Source organism: Fusarium venenatum (genome assembly GCF_020744135.1).
Source record: "Fusarium venenatum strain MPI-CAGE-CH-0201 chromosome Unknown EDB82scaffold_1, whole genome shotgun sequence".
NCBI classification, from domain to species: domain Eukaryota; kingdom Fungi; phylum Ascomycota; class Sordariomycetes; order Hypocreales; family Nectriaceae; genus Fusarium; species Fusarium venenatum.
Window position 1 is genome coordinate 1305166 of NW_027072129.1, and position 17580 is coordinate 1322745.

Consider the following 17580-nt stretch of genomic DNA (forward strand, 5'->3'; position numbering starts at 1 on the left):
AGGGCGCGAAGCTTTGCTGTATGTTTGTTAAGAAGACAATGCATCGGGGAATCGCGTCGTATTGAGACATCTATTTGCTAGTGCAGCCTGAAGATATTCACATGTAATGCAAGTGCATGTAAATATCCCTTCCATTTATTATCAATTGAATTCAATTGTATACATCTACATGCTGTGGTATTGTATCACTGTCATGTTGTCGCGTGTTGTGTTGAGGCACATTGGTGATGATGTTGTGTTGTGTGGTGTTGGGCTTCAACTCGTTGTGGAAAATTTTGCAGAAGCAGGGGCACATCACGATGACTCCAAAACACCTTGGAATCATCACGGTGCTGCGTTTTGCGGATAATCGAAAGCTTCACGCTGGCGCAGTTCACGATGCTGCTGTCGGCTGCCCAACGGCCTCTACCCCACAGCGCAGCGAGCCCTCATCACTACGTACATTGCCGCCAGTCTCAACCACCACGAACAGCCTCACCACCAGCACCTCATTACTCAGCAGGAGGGCTATGACCTGCCAACGCTGTATAGGCTGTCCTAATCGACAATGTTTCCAAGGGGGAGCAGGGGCGCCAGCGGAACTGGTCAGGTCAAGCTGCTCTCGCCTGGTGGATAAAGGGTTCGGACAACAACAAGTACGAAGATCAACGATTCGATTCCCGACAACTACGACAAAATACCGAGGGGCGAGGTTTGCAGCAGGCGCCCGAGGGTCAGGTCAAACTGCAGCCCCCCAATCCGACGCCACAACGCCAATAGAGATAATAAATGATAACGGATAAATAATAACAGAACACAACAAACAGGGGCACCTACAAGGGCGCCTTCGGGTCAGGTCAAGCTGTAGACCCCGAACCCGACGCCACAACGCCAAGAGATATAGGAGCCATCCCGGGCTCCGAACTCTTTTGTCAGTTTGATATATGATATTTATTTGCAGTTTGACTTGGTGATGTGAAAATGTATTATGTCTCGGAACTTTCATTTCAATTGAGGACTTAGGAAGGTTGCGAAAGTGAATTGTCTAAGATGTATCCGATGTAATTGAGTAATATGTGAAATGATGTAATTGAATGATGTTTGGATTGGAATTGAAGAATATAGTACTCTAGGTAGCTTGCGCAACTGAAGATATCTAGCAATTGGAAATATTACTTTTGAGAAACCTCGTTCTGTGACATGACATTTTGCGCGACCAAGTGAAGTCGAAAAAAGTGTCACACTATTGGTCGCGACAGTAATCGCCCAGAGATCGCCAAGGTCTGGGCACTAGCTTGGCGACAACCTCAATTGAATGTGGGTATTAGACGACATAGACGCTCACGACATTGCCTCTGAGGAATAAGCTTAAATGGCCCACATGCGCACACGGACTTGCAAGACAAACACTCCCCGAGCTCCCCGTCACTGAGGAAAGCGAAACGACTAGACGTTGAGCATTACAATTACGTGAGAGAATGACCCCGACAATCCACAAAGACACCGACGAGCCGGAAGTTCAATCGCAGCTTGAATGTCGTTTTTCAAGGATGCGATGGTGCAACAGCAGGGTTTGGATAAATTGCAGAGCCAGGAATAGCACCGCTCTTGTTGCCGTTGTTGGAGTAAGCATTCCAGACCGCCGGGGCGAAAGGCAAAGTCACAGCAGCATTTGTTTAGCTTCCGAAGAGGCTCAGACTAGAACATCACACTATTCCATTGAGAAATCACATCATTTGAACTCCCCGTGTGCAAGTGGGACAAAGATTCGGCAATGGCCATTGCAGCAAGAGCAATTCGGGATCCATGGCCCAATACCAGAATAAGGTTGATGCAGAAACAGCTCTCAGATAGAGTGAAGCCGACGTAGCATCGGAGCTGCATGGGCGCTGATCAGTTCCTTGGTTACTTACTGTTGGATCCAAATCAGATGTCTTTAATCCTGCAATGTCATCATAAGTGATAGCAGTTGCATAATCACCCACCTGGTGAACGCCTCGTTCAATAGCTGATATTGCGTGCGACTCGTTAGTTGCAGCTCATGATCTTAAACTGTTGGACCAACAAACATTGTAGATCGAGCTACACTGAGATTGGTTTCGCCTCTCGGAAGCTCTGTACGTAACAACTACGTTAACTTGCGATCAGAGCTTCAAGACCCACGCCTGAGAAGCTATGGCCCGACTCAGTTTAGAACCTTGGAACTGGATTTCCAAGGGCAATGTTGAAAACTCCATGTTCAAAACCGGGGCGCAGGAAACAACGGAACAAAGTCTTAGTGGACTTGTACTGGAAGCATTGCTTCTGTTCTCTTGCGAATCTCATGGCAATCTGGGGTAACACTCGAAGTAAAGCCTCCTCTAGGCAGACGTTTTAAATCAAGATCAGCCAGACGGAGACCCCAGTGAGTTTTGTGTTTTAAACGATGATACCGCAGAAACTGGGCTTTACTGGCTGACGTGCAGCTTCAGTTCTGGGTCGTCGGGGTTAATGACAGGCCTAGTCCGGAAGTTCGGCACATGGCGTGAGTTGAGTGGGGGCATCGTTCGCCGTTCCGTGTGGATATACGACGGCCGTATCTAACGTTAGTAGCCATTTGGCTGCACTCCGTGGTGTGTGGAACATTTGATCCTCCATGAGTGGTGTGTTATGTTGTACTTTTGAGAGTCAATATCATCCTAGCGCAAGCTTTGCTGAGAAAAGAGGACCAAGGAGGAGTGAGGTGAAGGATTTCCGAAGGGGCAATTGCAGAGATTGATGACCAGAAAAGTCCCGTTTCCAGTCTAGCAGTAAATCTCTTTGTCCAGGTAGGGAACAGGCTCTGGTAGAATTCGTGTGACCAATGAATGGTACTGTAACTTGGAAGTGATCGTTGGTATCGTAACCTGTTGTAGAATGAAGTAGGGATCATGTCTGAGATTAGAGATTCCCCAGACCCTTTAAAATGCAGCTTGATTCCCATCCTTTTCTGCAGCTTTTCCATCCAGCACTTGTCCGTTTGTGTTTTGTGCCTGGCCCTTATTCTTCTTTTGATCTTCCGATTTCGTCATCGCTAACTTGGAAGTACGCCAACCTCACAAACACACTAATTGATCATCCAAACAAGCACTTGCATTGTGTCTTGATAGATCAAAGATGACCGAAAAAAGATCCCTCGGAAGCGGGAGTCAAAGTCCAGACCCCGAGCGTCGCCAATCTCAAGTTCAGACACCCTCGTCGCGATGGGCATCTCTATTTGGTGGAGCAGGCGTCACAGTCGGCCCTCGTATCGCTCAACTCCCCGAATTCGTCAGGCGTGATATTTCCGATTCGGAAGACTCCAGCTCTGCTATTCTCAACAAACAATTGCAAGCTGAACAAGGAGAGCAGATTCAGTACCGCACTTGCTCATGGCAAAAAACTGCCGGGTTGCTCTTCAGCGAGTATATTTGTCTTGCTATCATGAGTTTCCCATGGTCGTACAGTGTGCTCGGTTTGGTGCCTGGTATTATCCTCACTATCGTCATTGCTCTCATCGTTCTTTACACCAGTCTTGTCCTTTGGGAGTTTTGCTTGCGTCACCCAGAAATGCGCGATGTTTGCGACATTGGCCAGATGCTGTTTTGGGACAAGAAGTGGGCGTGGTGGGCAACTGCTGTGTGCTTCATTCTGAACAACACCTTTATTCAGGGTCTTCATGTGCTGATTGGAGCCAAATATCTCAACACCATGACTGAGTCGGATGACATTGGCCACTGTCGGACAGTCATGTTCTCGGCTGTTGTTGCCATCATCAGCTGGGTCTGCTCACTACCCAGGACTTTCGACATGATGGCCAAGCTTGGCACAGCCTCGGCCTTTTTCACCTTCATTTCCGTCTTGCTTGCTGCCATCTTCGCCGGTATTCAGGACCACCCATTTGGATATGATCCCGCAAAGCTGGGCCAGCCCATTGTCACCGCCATCCCGGTTAAAGGAACAACGTTTGTCAACGGAATGTCCGCCTTCCTCAACATCAGCTACACCTTCATCGGCCAGATCACCCTGCCAAGTTTTATCGCCGAAATGCGAGACCCTCGGGACTTTCCCAAGGCTCTTTGGGCGTGCACAATCGCGGAAATCATTGTCTTCAGTCTTGTTGGAGCCATTGTGTACAACTACACAGGCAATCAATATGTGACAGCACCAGCCTTTGGATCACTTGAAGATCTGTACAAGAAGGTTGCGTTCTCGTTCATGATTCCGACCATCATCTTCCTTGGGTGTCTGTACGCTTCAGTTTCGGCTCGCTTCGTCTTTTTCCGACTTTTCCGTAACTCCAAGCATTTGAACAGCCACACTATTATTGGTTGGGGATCTTGGAGCGGAATCCTTCTCGTGACTTGGGTTTTTGCTTTCATCATTGCCATGATCATCCCATTCTTCAACTCTCGTAAGTGTTCTTTGAGATAAAAACTTGTTTCGGCAGCCGCTAACATTCCTGTCAAGTTCTTTCCGTCATGTCGTCTCTGTTCGATAGTTGGTTCGGCTTCATCTTCTGGGGCGTTGCCTACTTCCGAATGCGCACTGCTGATAAAGAGGCTGGCCGACATCATAGTAAGGTGACCGATCTTGCCGGCAACATCCTGAACCTAATTTTGATTGCGGTTGGCATTGTGTTCCTTACAGTTGGCACGTACGCCAGTGTGCAAGGTATTATTGATCAGTACGCTGCTGGTACAGTTTCTGGCGTCTTTTCGTGTGCATCAAACGGTCTTTGATGAGGAGATGTGATGAATTTGAAGAACAAGATGTCCCTCCGTCGAAAAGCGGACGAGCGGTAGAGGAAGACATGAAGAGTATATACCCCTTGCGATCACGATGTGCAGTTGGCAACGATTCCTGATAACGATATCGAGACGGACTGTATTTTGGTTCAGTTAATGCTTAATGAATTGATTCCTTGCCGTGTTCTATCGTGACGAAAAGTGACGTGAAGTTGGTGAGGGTGGTTGTTGAGCTTGAGTTTGAGGCTCTTGGTCTTGAATTTAATCTTAGCCACCAACCAGGCCTCTTGCCAAGAATGCCCAGAAACTTGGCGTCATCTGGAACTTACCATTTCCTCGCGCTGATGTTAAAGGTCATTCATCGAATCAAACAGGCGATGCATGTCAAATGGAAGCCATCTTATTGCTATGAGCGAAAAATAAATGCTGGCAGACCACTTTGTATTGTCCGATGTACTACTAGGTCGGTAGACAAGTACTGTTACGTGAAGTTGTAAGAGGTATCCAATTGTCACCATCGCTATTTGCTACACACGATGCATCTAGCTGGAATATATAAACGTCTGTTGCTAGCTGGGTATGAAGGATAGATAAAACATTATCAAAGTTACAATAAAAAGATTAACATTTCAGTATTCGTATTCGCACCTTTACATTCCAGCCTGTTCATTAACCCACTCAATCGAAGAATATGGTCCTACCAGATTACCGGAATTATAAATCTCACTTAACATAAAGGAAGTCTGAGCTTCTAACAAATACCGAATAATCGTATGGTGTTTATGTTTATCAGCGGAACAATGGCACCACTCGAACCACTTCCCCTCCCGCCTTTTGTTACTACTAGACACGTATTTATTTTTGTATATCAATCAGTGAATCAATCAATATTCAATTCGTACAAATACCTACGTAAAATAAGTAGTACTATAGATATGAATAAAAGCTCGTAATGCTGATACTGATATCAAACAGACATGTCCACGCCATCTAATTCGCCCCTCTGAGTGGTCTTCTGTCCTTCTCAAAATGCCCCGCCTTTCCACCCCTCAAAAACGGGCTGCGCTTCGGGTCCCCTGAATTTGGGTCGCCCCCCCTCCCCGCCAGCCCCTAATCGAAACTTCATTGGATTTTCACCGCCTTAGGGTCCACGTAGCTTCTCTTTTATTTTGTGCCCCTGCAAGTTTGACAACCTGGAAATAAGGAGGAGGCAAATATCAAGCTTCTTTTAAGCTCTCTCTTTCATTCTTTCTCTGTTGTTTTCTTCTTCGACATCATCCTAAAAACAGAAAAAAACACAATCGCCATGTCCTCTACTGTTACTTCGAGGGCAAAGGGCAATGGCCCTTCTGCGCCAGAACACAACGACGTCGCCGACAAGACAAACGATTTCTTCTGGACATATACCGAGGAACCTCATCGAACTCGTCGTCTTGCCATTATCAAGGCTCACCCAGAAGTTCGTTATGCCCTCTGCCCTTTCTTTTCAATAGCTAATTTAGATTCCTATAGGTCACCAAGCTCTGCGGTCCCGAACCTCTTACGAAATGGGTCGTCCTCGGCGTCGTTTCCCTCCAAGTCTTCCTCGCATGGATGCTTCAGTCAACACCTTTCTTCTCGTGGAAGTTCTGGGCTGTAGCGTACGTGTTTGGTGCGACCGCCAACCAGAACCTTTTTCTCGCTATTCACGAGATTTCGCATAACTTGGCTTTTAAGAGTCCTCGTCTTAACCGTTTGATCGCCATCTTTGCCAATCTTCCCATTGGAATCCCCTACAGCGCTTCATTCCGAGTATGTCACAATAACAAATCCGAAAGCTGTAGTTTTTTAGCTAACTTATCTAGCCTTACCATCTTACCCACCACAAGTCCCTTGGCGTTGATGGCCTCGATACCGATCTTCCCACTGCTTTCGAGGCAGTCTTTCTCGATTCGATTCTCGGAAAGGCTTTCTTCTGCACTTTCCAGATCTTCTTTTACGCTCTACGACCCATGGCCGTCTACCGCATTCCCCTGACTCAGATCCACGCCCTCAACATCTTCGTTCAGGTATCCTTCGATCTGGTTCTCCTTAAGTACGGCTCTGTCAACTCTCTCCTCTACCTACTGCTCTCTTCCTTCCTCGCAGGAAGTCTGCATCCCCTGGCCGGCCACTTTATCGCAGAGCACTACGTCTACGAGACCGTCACACCCTCCGCTCGCGATCCCGAGAACAAGATCCCCGTTCCCGAGACCTTTTCCTACTACGGACCTCTCAACTGGTTCACCTACAACGTCGGTCTTCACAATGAACACCACGACTTTCCCGCTATTCCCTGGACCCGTCTCCACGCTGTGCGAGACATTGCTCACGAATTCTACGACCCCTTGCCCCGTCATGAGAGCTGGTGCTACGCCATCTGGCGCTTCATCTTTGATGAGAACGTTGGCATGAGCTGCCGTGTCAAGCGCAAGCAGGGTGGTCGTCTCGTTGGAGGTGGTGCTGTTGCAGACTGGAAGCAGTCCGAGATTGAGGCGATTTAGAAAGAGGACAAAAGCATACGATAGAATACATACTTTGTAATAGTTGAAATTTTGATGTGTTGGTTTTTTAAATCGACACCAAGGAGCAAGACATTGCTCTGATTTTATGATATTGACTCTTCGTTTGGCTGCGGGTTAGTCGCAATAAGAAGATTAGATCAAGACAAAAGCACGATAGAGTGTAGATCTTTTGCGCAAGGCGTTCTAGGCTATGAATATAAAACACATGAGATCTCCGAACGACGATCATAATTAAGCGAGTGTCGCGGGATATTTGTTGATGATCATTACTCGTTCAAGCAGAGACATTCTCGAATCTAAGCGGAAATTATGTTACAGTCATGAGGTCAGATTGCACAAGAAACGAAGATTTGTAGTGACATAATGAATTAGAACGCCAAAGTTCTCAGTAAGCTCAAACAGCAGAATAACACAACGCAAGAAAATACGAGAGCCAGGAAGACTCAAGTTAGAGTATACAGTCAAAGTCGCCGCGCGGGAAGCTCTCCTCTCCTTTGCCCATCGCTTTTCCAACACCATCGCATCACCCTCCTCCTGATTGCAGATACTCAGTCAAACTCATCACGAAATAACCTGTTTCGCTGGTGTTTGGTCTGAAGGCTCCTAGTCGCTTCATGATCCAGTCGCTTCGGTGAGGTATCGCCCTATGAATGCTGCCACATCCTACCCATCATATGATATGCTTTCCAGGCTTTGCCTTTGCCGTACTTTGAAGATATATGCACCTGAGAATTCCATGCTTCCCAGTGGAGTTATCATAAGCGTCATCAGGCCTGTCTATTAGTTTCTTTGTAGAAGATCCTGGGCTGCCATCTTCTTATTTCTAGAAGAAGAAATAAGCGAGCAGGAAGCTGACCAAGCAGAGGATAGCCGCCATCTGGACTGGTACACCCTCGACAGTCTGCTGAATGGCTTGGGCAGTTTGGGCCATGGGCCGCTTCTCATCGTCGTTGGAATCGGACTTAACATTTCGCTGACGGAGACCGCTATCCTTAAGAGAGACGAGCTGCTGCTCAGCTTGGGCAAGCTTAGCTTTAAGCTCCTCGTAGGTCAGCTCAGCAGTCTCCTTGATGGATGTTGTAGCTTGGGAAATGGCACTCTTGACTTCGAAGTCGGACTGCATAGATTTGGGCCTCTCCTCATAGGAATGCTCATTGGGAGATTGGTAAGGAGGGGGTGCGGAGGAGACTGGCGAGTCATCCCGGGCGGTAGGGGAAGAGTAAGTGCGAGAAACGTCGGGAGTATCGTTGGCCTAGGTTGATTAGTCGCAAAACTTAGGATCAACGATGTGAAGACTTACGCCGTTAGCGATGGCCTGTTTGTTGGGGGTTGAAATTGGTCGGTGAGGAGCATCGGCGGAACCAGCCGGCAACCAGTTGACTCGAATCTTGCGCTCTACAAGCGAGGCCTTGTCCGTTGTCTCGAGCTATTAAATCGGGTAAGTTCATGAAAGTTGGGTTCGGAAAGCGATTGGAGGGTGCATACCACGGAAGCGTGATTGGCGAACTCCTTATCAGCGGTAATGGCTGTAGACTGGACCAGGAACTTGTCACGGCATCGGGCGTCGGGAGCAGGGTCCTGCTTCATAGCCTGGAGCAAAACTGGGCGATTGTTAATGACCTGGCGGTTTGAGGTAAATGGAAGCAGACTCACCAGAGACATCGAAGCTCTGACCGGCCTCGATGCGGCCTGCATTTGGTCGGACACAGTATCTGTTGCGGTGTCAGGTATGCGACTCGGGGAGCTCAGGGAGAGGGGCAGTCATACTGTTTGGGGGCGGTAGTCTTGACCTGCAAAGGTTGTTAGCATGTTCATGATGTCCAGAATAGTGATTGACCTACCTTGAAGGCAACGGGGGTTGGATTGGGGTTCTTGAGAGTCAAGATTTGGGAAACTTCGGTAGTGAAGGGGCCTAGCAGACAAGTCAATTCCAAGCTCTCGCAGCCCCTCTAGTGGCAGTCGGTTGCAGATGACGTACGCTTGAAAGAAAGCTCGAAAGGCTCAATATCGACCGACATGTCGACTGCTTATCGTAATTCAAGTTGAAGTAGTGTTGTGGTGTCGCGCGATGGGTAAGATGGATATTTGCTGTTGTTGGCGGTAGCAAAGTGGAAACGTGTCAACGGCAGATATGGCTGTTGTAGATGAACAAGGGGGAAAGTTAGATTAGAGGTGGGAATAGTTCGAATTACGCAGAGTCAGGTAAGGTACGAGGAAGTTGATCGCGTGTGAACAAGGGGAAAATAGGTGACGAAATGAAAAAGATTAGAGTAGACGTAGTGGATGGAAAGAGAAGGAGAAAGCCAGGTCTGGTCTTGTCAAGTTTGGCAGGTTGACGTTTGTAGGCTACGACGTAATTGCTTCCTACTTCTTGCCTTGCACACCCTATTCCTAGTTGAGCCGAAGCAGCTTCAGGTGGTTGCTACAGTGCACGAGCCATCAGGGGACTGATTTTAAACTCGGTTATCAGGTATTACGCGGGTAATTCATCTCGTCTCTTTATAAATCCAGAGTTCATTTAATATAAGATATCTAGGCAATTAAAAATATATTCATGTCCATGCTTTCAACATCATTCTTCATACTGGACAATCCTTGCTTACCTTGACCATTACGGCATGCAAGAGTTATCCACTTTATTGCCAAGTGATTGTTTGTTGCCCACGAAAAAAAGAAAGTTCCTGGGTTGCCTCGGAATCAATAGCCAACGATGTACAAAAACGGAATTGTTAAGCAGCCAAATAACAAACTGTTCGACTGCAAACATCAAATCAAACAAGTTAGGGCATCATGATTTAGGGAGAGAACAGAAAGGCGCAGTCCTAGCTTAGCGTAGGATTGTGTCGTGCAGCCATGAGGTTCACTCTATTCTTTGTTTAAAAACGCCAAACGATTGAATGAAGTTGGAACAGCAAACAAAAAAAGGGATCAAAGAGCATCTCCACACCAATTAAATCATTGGTATATTGGTGAAGCAATATCCACACAAGATGGATGGTTTGCAGAAAGACCCGAGACCCTTCTTCACTAAGTAGTCCATATGACCCCGCGCCCCCACGAACGCTTCCAAAAAGGTGAACAGCATCATTAGATCTTTCAGATGATACAGATACGTAAGTCTTTTTACAAGAACAAGTCCTTTTGCCGTTCTGTTGGAAATGGATCATAGACTCGAATTTGCAACTTAACCGGTTGTATCACCCGAGAGGAAATTTTTTTCACGTTTGTGAGACCAAGACTGTAGTTTGATACGGAATGCAGTTTTTCTTTAGATGTGGATTCGATCCTACAGACCCCTTACCCTTAGATCTATCGTATAAAAAGTGATGGCGGTTGACGCAATGAAATAAATGACCTACATATGTAGAGACAAATGTCATCACCATATTTTCTAAGCGCTCAACGGGTCCTTGGCGTAGGACTAATGCAATGAAATGTTCCTACCACATCTAAAAATAATCCCGTCCCAAACATTGAATTCTCACGCTACGGAACAAGTCAGCCTACGAGCTGAGGAGAAAAGGTGGATTGCAACACCCAAAGGGAACGCCAGCTGCGGGTAAAGGCCCTCGTATTTGATCGACACGAGGGCAGTGCAACTCCATACTGTTTCCTACGTTACAGTCCTTCTGTTCTGGAATAACCGCTTTGGGCGCAGGAATCTCACTCGCATATCTGGTAGGGCAATTATATGGAACACACAATGGTGTATATAACATGAGGATACCCCTTGGGTCGTGTTCATGTGTCTTGTTACGAAAAAAGAACAACACCTGATACAATATCTACCTCATATTTGTGTCGTTCAAGGTACCTACAAATACCACTTCCCTCCTTCGTGACACACCCATCGTCCCTTCAACAAATTTCTAAACTCCTTCATCATGGGCTGTAACAATTCTCGCCATGTTCTCGAGATGGAATCTCGTCCTGTTCGTCCCGTCACCCTCTCAAGTCATTCAGCTGGTTCTGCAATGACATCCTCCACCATTTTTCAAGACTACCCCGGACTACGCCGACAACAAATCATCGACGCCTTCCAAAAGATGGCCGAATATTTGAACGAGTACGGTGTAAGCATAGATTGTGTCGCTGTCGATGGCGCTGTCAACACCCTCTACCTTCGCTCAAGAGACTCGACCCACGACGTCGAACTTCTTCTCAACGATCCTTCTTCAAAAGAAAGCATCCTTCTCACCAACGCTGCTAGCTTCGCCAACAGTCAAGCCCAAGGTCGTCTTGGTGAGACTTGGCTCAACAGCTCGATGCAACTGTTCTTGCCGCGAAATGTCCAGACCTCTCTTGTCGAAGAAGCAAAAACACAGAACGAGATTGTCTTTGAGCATCAGGGAACAAATGGTGGTCTGAGGGTGTACGCTGCGCCTTGGTCTTTTGCTCTCTGCAGCAAGCTCAACCATTCTTGCGACAACCACAATCGATCAGAAGATATGGATGACGCAGTTGACTATCTCTACCGATATCTCAGCATCACTGGCCAAGACTACATCATGGCTCAGCAGATCAAGGATTGGTGCCAGACATATCACCAGGATGTCTCACGAGAGGTGCTCCGACGTTTGGAAGAGACTTATGCCCGAAAGCATGGAAACTGGCCTATTGTGTGGAATTAATTAGATGGCAAAGACGGAAAGAAGAGAGGCGCTGACTATTCATGGAATGTTAGATTAGACAGCATGATTTCGATGATGATACCCGGGTTTGACTTTACGCCCACTATTTAATGATAATATTGGTTTGGATTTAGCTATGAATACTACTATCTCATTAATTTGACCTGTTCTCAGTTTCCTTGGGGCCGCGTTGCATCTCTCAGTATACTCTATCAGCAATCAACACATATTCCTCCAACAAGTATTACTAGAGCTGATTCGCCTCGTCGTACTCATTCTTCAGTTCTACTGCCCACTTCCCTGTTGCCTTAACTTTTCCCTGCGTCTTTGTGAGGCGCTGACAGCGGGAGCAGGGAGGACCTCAAGATGATGGTTTTTGCCAAGGTGTTGTCATCCTGCTCGGCGACTTCGGCGTTATAATCGTCCGCAGTCGGTTTCTGTAAGAATAGACCACTCTCTGGGACTTGGCTGAGATACTGTTTCTTCATGGAGATACTTCGGTAGCTAGGGTGAGAAGGATTTCTAGCTATCGTTGAATATGACCTTGCTGAATACGGAATTGCATAAAGAACTAACGAATTGTGCAGTGTTGTGCAGTCTGGTTCTGTAGTCGGCGTAAGGAACTGTTGGAGATGTCTGTGGATGTCGTTATCTGGGGTTGTCGAAGTGCCTCAGTAGTAAGGGAGGAGGGCGATGGACGTGACCGCATCCCTGAGGAAGTTGATTACATGGCCACGGTACTTGTACTGTTGACCACGATAAGTCATGACTGGAACATGGACACAAATGCGTGAAGTCAGTCTCTCCATTATATGGCTTAACTTGGTTCTGTTGCAAGTGACGCCTGAGCGACAGAAGTCCTTAAGTGTGTACCCTCTTCAGTGTCTTGGATCGGTCACGCCATTCGTCGCCATACAGGGCTAGGCTCCTGACGGTACTCAACGGGGATCAGGAAGCATCCCATTGTGCTGGTGTAACGCCGCCGCAAGAGCCATAACTGAATTGCCCAGTCTCGTCTCGTCTCCAATGACCAAGTCGCCTAGGAGGAGGTCGCATGAATCGGCTAGCTTTCTTGCTCCTGTTTCTTGCCTTGGTTTCAGTTCATGACCCTCTTGTATATCGGGAAAGTTGAGATCGACGGAAAGTACCCGAGGTGCGGTTTTTCGTTAAATGCGCAGTGAATCTCCGAGTAATTCTTCGTGCGGTCGTTGAGTAGTTCATGGGTTTCCAGCAACAACTCCCTGTGAGAGACAGGGCAGTTAAAAACTCATCTGGAGACCAGTCGACAGGAGTAAACATGGTGCAGCTGCCAGCGAGATTGCTGAGCCCCCCTGACCTTCTTGGAGTCATGGCCAGCGATTTGTGTGTGTGTTTGTAACCACAGCGACTGTCAGCTTTTTGGCAAATATTGATAAGATTATCTGTGGACTGACTGAATACAGCCTGCAATGATCTTCTTGGAATGCTCCGGTATCTAAAGTCTACCGCTCGTGAAATATCGCTCCCTGTTGACAGTTCAATAAGTAAGTGCTTGGTGCCCTTGACTTGAACGTCCTTGCCAGAGAACGGCACGCTCACCATGGACTCAATCTAAGAAAAGTTGGTACTGAAGAGATGAGGGTGTTAACTGGTTACTCACGTACAACTTCGGAGTCTTGGTGGCTTAGGACTTAATTCGAATGATCCCAAAGTCAGGCTCAAGGTCGTTGACGAGCACCAGACGGTAAACAAGGATGAATCTGAGGCAAAAGAGCACGGCTGAGGCAATTCAACCGGGCCATCGCCTGGCCCGCCCCTTGCTCCCCCATATGGACCTCCTGCTAAGATGTGCGTCAGAAGAATGTTTGAAGCCTGGCTGTTTGATGTATAATTATTTGACTTACGAGAAGCTCTGCCCTCCGTCCCAGAAGCGATGCAGCCTTTCCGCAGTTCTCACTGAAAATACATGTACATGTTCTCCTGTTTCCGTCGATGTTCTGGTAGAACTCGGGGCAGAAGATGTTCTTGCCGGGGATCTGGGCAGGAAAAAGTCGACCGCAGGCGCGCAACCACAAGGATCGTGAAATGGGTCAAAAGGTTTCCCGCAGTAACGATTCATGACAAGGGGAAAGTTTGAAGAGTAATGCAAGAAAGAAGAAAGAAGAGAAGCGCTCTGTTTTGAATAATGAAAGGCCATCATGCAACCTGGTTGGAAGCCTGAAGCGCTGCGCCCTTAACCTCAAGTGAGGGAGAGGTCGAATTCACTGAGCTCGACGAGGAAATCCTCAGTGGCAGCAGGTTCAAGAAGGTAGAAGGTCTGAAGGCGAATTAGCATCGCGTCTACAGGACTGTCAAGCTTAAAGGCTCAAGGGATACTCACTCAATACTATCGTGCGGGTAGACAGCTTAGACCTCGCGCAAGGGGAAAGGACAACCAGATTTCGATATTCTTTTGATGATGATTGAGATAGCGACAAAACACTAAGATCTCGATGAATTTCTTGATATCTTACTGTCCAAGATATAAAATATATAGATGATGGATGTCGAACAGATGGTGAAGTCCGGAGGAGAGCTGGGAATTTTATAGCTGAGCTGGCCAGGATTTCGGATAGCTGTTTATCCCATGCCGATAGGTAACTGGAGTGAAATGCGTATGTGAAGGCAACAGAATGATTAACAAGCATGATGATTGGGGTAAAGTTATTCTAGGCATCCAAAAGGAATCATGTTTGGTGGTCGTCAGAGAACTTTGGTGGAGAAGCAAAGGTGAAGCCAGGACCAGTAGCTTCGCCAATTGCCTACAAATCATACAACAAATAGCAGATATCTAGAGATTTTTTCACTCTATTGCGATGCTATCACCTTGTATTCGCATTGATTGCCATGATTGTACCTATCACGCTTCAATACGAAAGCAAATACATGCAGTATAGACGGGTAGTAGCTTGCTTTCTCGGGTGTATCGACATCTATGCACGCAGCTGGCCTGCCTAACTGGTCATCAACAGTGTTTGAAGTATATTTATCAAGGTTTTCTGATGTGTTTTAAGCCAACCTTTTGACAAGTGCCTAAAATACCTTGCATTCATGTAAAATGACCATTGTCAAAACATGATGGAAGCAGTGTAATGAGAGATGAGGTGGTCGGAGGTTGCTAACCGTAGTAAGCCCGGTCCAAACAGGTGTCACGTCACTGAGGCAGCGGCTTGAATGACGTCTCTTTAGGCTTTACCTAAGCTCAGGTCCCAACTTTATCATTCATCTCAGCTAACTCTCACAGTCAAAGTTTACGTTGAGGGCATATTTAATTGACTAACTCAAGAGGATTTATCTTGACCATATTTCTCGCAAGTACTTAAACCATTAGGATCCTATTCTCACCATCAACAACTCACTACTTGCCCCTCAACAAACCCCACTACCAACAAACATCACCACCAACATGCCTTCCGATCTGGATACCCTGCTCGATATGGGCTTCGACAAGGAGCGCTCCGAGATTGCTGTTAAGAAGACAGGAGGCCGTACGTTTTATGATTTCATCGATTTCTGCCCAAACTAACTTGAGTAGTCCAGGGTGCTCTCCAATGGCTGGAGGATAACCAGGACAAGCCTATTGATGAGATCAAGGCTGCCGCTGCCGCCAAAGAGGAAGATGACGAGGACGATGACACCGAGGCCAAGATCAAGGAGATCGAAACTGGCAAGGCCGCTTCTCTTGTCTGCAATGAGTGTGGCAAGAAATTCAGAAACCATGATCTGGCTACCTATCACGCGACCAAGACGTACGTTGAACTTGCACATGTTCAAGACAGCTTGACTAACAAAGCATACAGTGAGCACACAGACTTTTCCGAATCAACAGAGGAGATTGCTCCCCTGACTGAAGATGAGAAGAAGGCTAAGCTCGAGGAGCTCCGTGAGCGCCTCCAAGCCAAGAAAGCCGTTCAGTCTGCCAAGGACAAGGAGGATCATAAGCGTAATGAGGTAAGCAGATTCATAAATTCACTCCCAGAATCCAAATCTAACGTGTTACAGCAAATTCGTCAAAAGTCCACCAAGGAAAGCCAGGAAGCTAAGGAAGAATTAGCCCGCAAGCAGGCCGTCAAGGAAGCTGCAGCAAAGCGACAGGAGAAGCTAGAGGACCAGGAAGCCAAGCGACGCATCAAGGCCAAGATCGAGGCCGACAAAGCCGAACGACGACGAAAGGCAGAGGAGGCCAAGGCAGCCAGAGAGGGCCGCGCTCCCCAGGCTGAGGCCGCTGCTCCTGGTGGCGCCGCTCCTGGTGGCGCCGCTGCTGTTGCTGCTGCGTCCAAGCCCAAGAGCAACCACAATGAGGCTCGACTTCGCCTACAGACCGAAGGCGGAAACATTACCAAGACTCTGCCCGCCGAGACGACATTGTTCGAGTTGGCGCAGCAGGTTCAGAGCGAGACAGGAAATGCTGTCTCCAGCTTCACGACTACTTTCCCACGAAAGACCTTTGAGGGCGACGTTGACTTCTCAAAGACCCTGAAGGAGGCCGGATTGGTTCCTTCTTCTGTTCTGATTGTTAAATAGATTATGACGTAGATGTGAAAGTGTGCATGGCGCGGCGTTGATGGGAACAGCAGAACATGGGCATGGTGCTACGAAAGACAAAAACTACCCCTAAGTAGGGATAGAAGTTGGCAAAGAGGTGCTTAATCCTCTGGTCACAATCACAGACACTTTAGACGGTAGTCACAATTTGAAGAAACCCATATTGAACTCAAACCACCCATGGCGGGACTTTTTTTTTATCAGAGCCTTTGAATTGACCAATTCTCCCTCCGCGAAACTCCGTTGAGCGCATTCATCATAGCGTCGTATGAAAGAAGCGACTCTGTCCAGGGCGCAGGGTATAGTGCCCGCATTCCATCCTTTATGATCGATTGATTGGAAACCCCGAAGCCATGCAGTCGAAGTACAAAGAACAAGGAAACAGTCGTAGCGGCGTAACTTCTTAGTCGAAGAGACCGAAGCCCATATCCTCGTCAGACTCCTCCTTCTCTGTAGTGATTGTCAGCAATCCATTGGTGTATTCCGGGTTTCGTGGTGCAACGTACCCTCCTCCTTGGCCTCCTCAGGAGCAGCCTCGTCAGCGGCACCACCAGCAGCGGCGGCACCACCGGCGGCAGGGGCAGCAGCGCCACCGGAGCCGACGTTCACGAGAAGGTCCTTGACATCCTTGCCCTCGAGAGCCTATACACACAATATCCGTCAGAAAATCGAAGTCCAGGGAGATGATAAACGCGCGAATCGCTGGGGTGGTCGGTTTCGTACCTTGGCGAAGATGGAAGTCCAGATGGGCTCAACCTCCTCGACCTTAGCGGCCTTGATGAGGGTCTGGAGCTTGTCGGCCTGTTGAGAGTCGCGATGACGAGGTTAGCGATCACGCACACACAAACAACAATAATTCGTAGAAATCGCGGGGCATCATATGATGCTGGCCCGTAAAGTGAGGAAATTAACGTACGGTGATCTCAAGACCGTCGTCGGCGAGGATCAGGGCCGCGTAGGACGAAGCGAGCTCGGCGTGAGACATTGTGAATGGATTTTGGCGTGCGGGTGGGAGATTGTAAAGTCTGCACGAAGTCGAGTCGTTTGATGGTTTGAAGTCGGAATATCACCAAAATGGAGCTTACCACAGAAATCCTGGTCGAAATTCGGTTGGAGGGC

General features: G+C 47.7%; 6 protein-coding genes across 6 annotated transcripts; 4 read left to right on the top strand and 2 right to left on the bottom strand.

Moving 5' to 3' along the window:
• Positions 1-3114: 3114 nt before the first annotated feature.
• On the top strand, positions 3115-4718 carry EDB82DRAFT_469997 (transmembrane amino acid transporter protein-domain-containing protein; the record flags this gene model as incomplete). Its single annotated transcript, XM_025732071.1, has 2 exons — positions 3115-4390; positions 4447-4718. 2 exons carry the CDS (start codon positions 3115-3117, stop codon positions 4716-4718), a joined length of 1548 nt encoding a protein of 515 aa, XP_025591033.1.
• Positions 4719-5824: 1106 nt separating this feature from the next.
• EDB82DRAFT_7605 (fatty acid desaturase-domain-containing protein) lies at positions 5825-7416 on the top strand. The gene is made up of 3 exons (XM_025732070.2): positions 5825-6183; positions 6237-6515; positions 6569-7416. Exons 1-3 carry the CDS (start codon positions 6031-6033, stop codon positions 7244-7246), a joined length of 1110 nt encoding a protein of 369 aa, XP_025591032.1. The 5' UTR covers positions 5825-6030; the 3' UTR covers positions 7247-7416.
• Positions 7417-7938: 522 nt separating this feature from the next.
• On the bottom strand, positions 7939-9370 carry EDB82DRAFT_7537 (PapD-like protein). Its single transcript, XM_025732069.2, has 7 exons — positions 9246-9370; positions 9109-9179; positions 9035-9057; positions 8921-8979; positions 8753-8868; positions 8568-8693; positions 7939-8519 (listed from the first exon to the last, which is right to left on the bottom strand). Exons 1-7 carry the CDS (start codon positions 9283-9285, stop codon positions 8091-8093), a joined length of 864 nt encoding a protein of 287 aa, XP_025591031.1. The 5' UTR covers positions 9286-9370; the 3' UTR covers positions 7939-8090.
• A 1422-nt stretch (positions 9371-10792) lies between these two features.
• Positions 10793-12057, top strand: EDB82DRAFT_7634 (uncharacterized protein). The gene has a single exon (XM_025732068.2). It carries the CDS (start codon positions 11152-11154, stop codon positions 11896-11898), a length of 747 nt encoding a protein of 248 aa, XP_025591030.1. The 5' UTR covers positions 10793-11151; the 3' UTR covers positions 11899-12057.
• Positions 12058-15087: 3030 nt separating this feature from the next.
• Positions 15088-16615, top strand: EDB82DRAFT_570336 (ubiquitin-related domain-containing protein). The gene is made up of 4 exons (XM_065609905.1): positions 15088-15404; positions 15452-15665; positions 15717-15867; positions 15919-16615. Exons 1-4 carry the CDS (start codon positions 15323-15325, stop codon positions 16438-16440), a joined length of 969 nt encoding a protein of 322 aa, XP_065465322.1. The 5' UTR covers positions 15088-15322; the 3' UTR covers positions 16441-16615.
• Positions 16616-16822: 207 nt separating this feature from the next.
• On the bottom strand, positions 16823-17557 carry EDB82DRAFT_482821 (ribosomal protein P1). Its single transcript, XM_025732064.2, has 4 exons — positions 17378-17557; positions 17185-17262; positions 16968-17103; positions 16823-16911 (listed from the first exon to the last, which is right to left on the bottom strand). Exons 1-4 carry the CDS (start codon positions 17444-17446, stop codon positions 16865-16867), a joined length of 330 nt encoding a protein of 109 aa, XP_025591027.1. The 5' UTR covers positions 17447-17557; the 3' UTR covers positions 16823-16864.
• Positions 17558-17580: the final 23 nt, after the last annotated feature.

Bases quoted from the DNA above. Each gene is read 5' to 3' on its own strand.
- EDB82DRAFT_7537 (XM_025732069.2), bottom strand. From the start codon at position 9,285: ATGTCGGTCGATATTGAGCCTTTCGAGCTTTCTTTCAAGC. The intron at 9,058-9,108 runs GTAGGTCAATCA...CAACCTTTGCAG, and splicing joins CAACCCCCGTTGCCTTCAAG to GTCAAGACTACCGCCCCCAA. The intron at 8,520-8,567 runs GTAAGTCTTCAC...TAATCAACCTAG, and splicing joins AACAGGCCATCGCTAACGGC to GCCAACGATACTCCCGACGT.
- EDB82DRAFT_7634 (XM_025732068.2), top strand. From the start codon at position 11,152: ATGGGCTGTAACAATTCTCGCCATGTTCTCGAGATGGAATCTCGTCCT.
- EDB82DRAFT_7605 (XM_025732070.2), top strand. From the start codon at position 6,031: ATGTCCTCTACTGTTACTTCGAGGGCAAAGGGCAATGGCCCTTCTGCG. The intron at 6,184-6,236 runs GTTCGTTATGCC...AGATTCCTATAG, and splicing joins TTATCAAGGCTCACCCAGAA to GTCACCAAGCTCTGCGGTCC. The intron at 6,516-6,568 runs GTATGTCACAAT...TAACTTATCTAG, and splicing joins CCTACAGCGCTTCATTCCGA to CCTTACCATCTTACCCACCA.
- EDB82DRAFT_570336 (XM_065609905.1), top strand. From the start codon at position 15,323: ATGCCTTCCGATCTGGATACCCTGCTCGATATGGGCTTCGACAAGGAG. The intron at 15,405-15,451 runs GTACGTTTTATG...TAACTTGAGTAG, and splicing joins TGTTAAGAAGACAGGAGGCC to TCCAGGGTGCTCTCCAATGG. The intron at 15,666-15,716 runs GTACGTTGAACT...CAAAGCATACAG, and splicing joins ACCTATCACGCGACCAAGAC to TGAGCACACAGACTTTTCCG.
- EDB82DRAFT_482821 (XM_025732064.2), bottom strand. From the start codon at position 17,446: ATGTCTCACGCCGAGCTCGCTTCGTCCTACGCGGCCCTGATCCTCGCC. The intron at 17,263-17,377 runs GTACGTTAATTT...GACTCTCAACAG, and splicing joins ACGACGGTCTTGAGATCACC to GCCGACAAGCTCCAGACCCT. The intron at 16,912-16,967 runs GTACGTTGCACC...CAATCACTACAG, and splicing joins TGAGGAGGCCAAGGAGGAGG to AGAAGGAGGAGTCTGACGAG.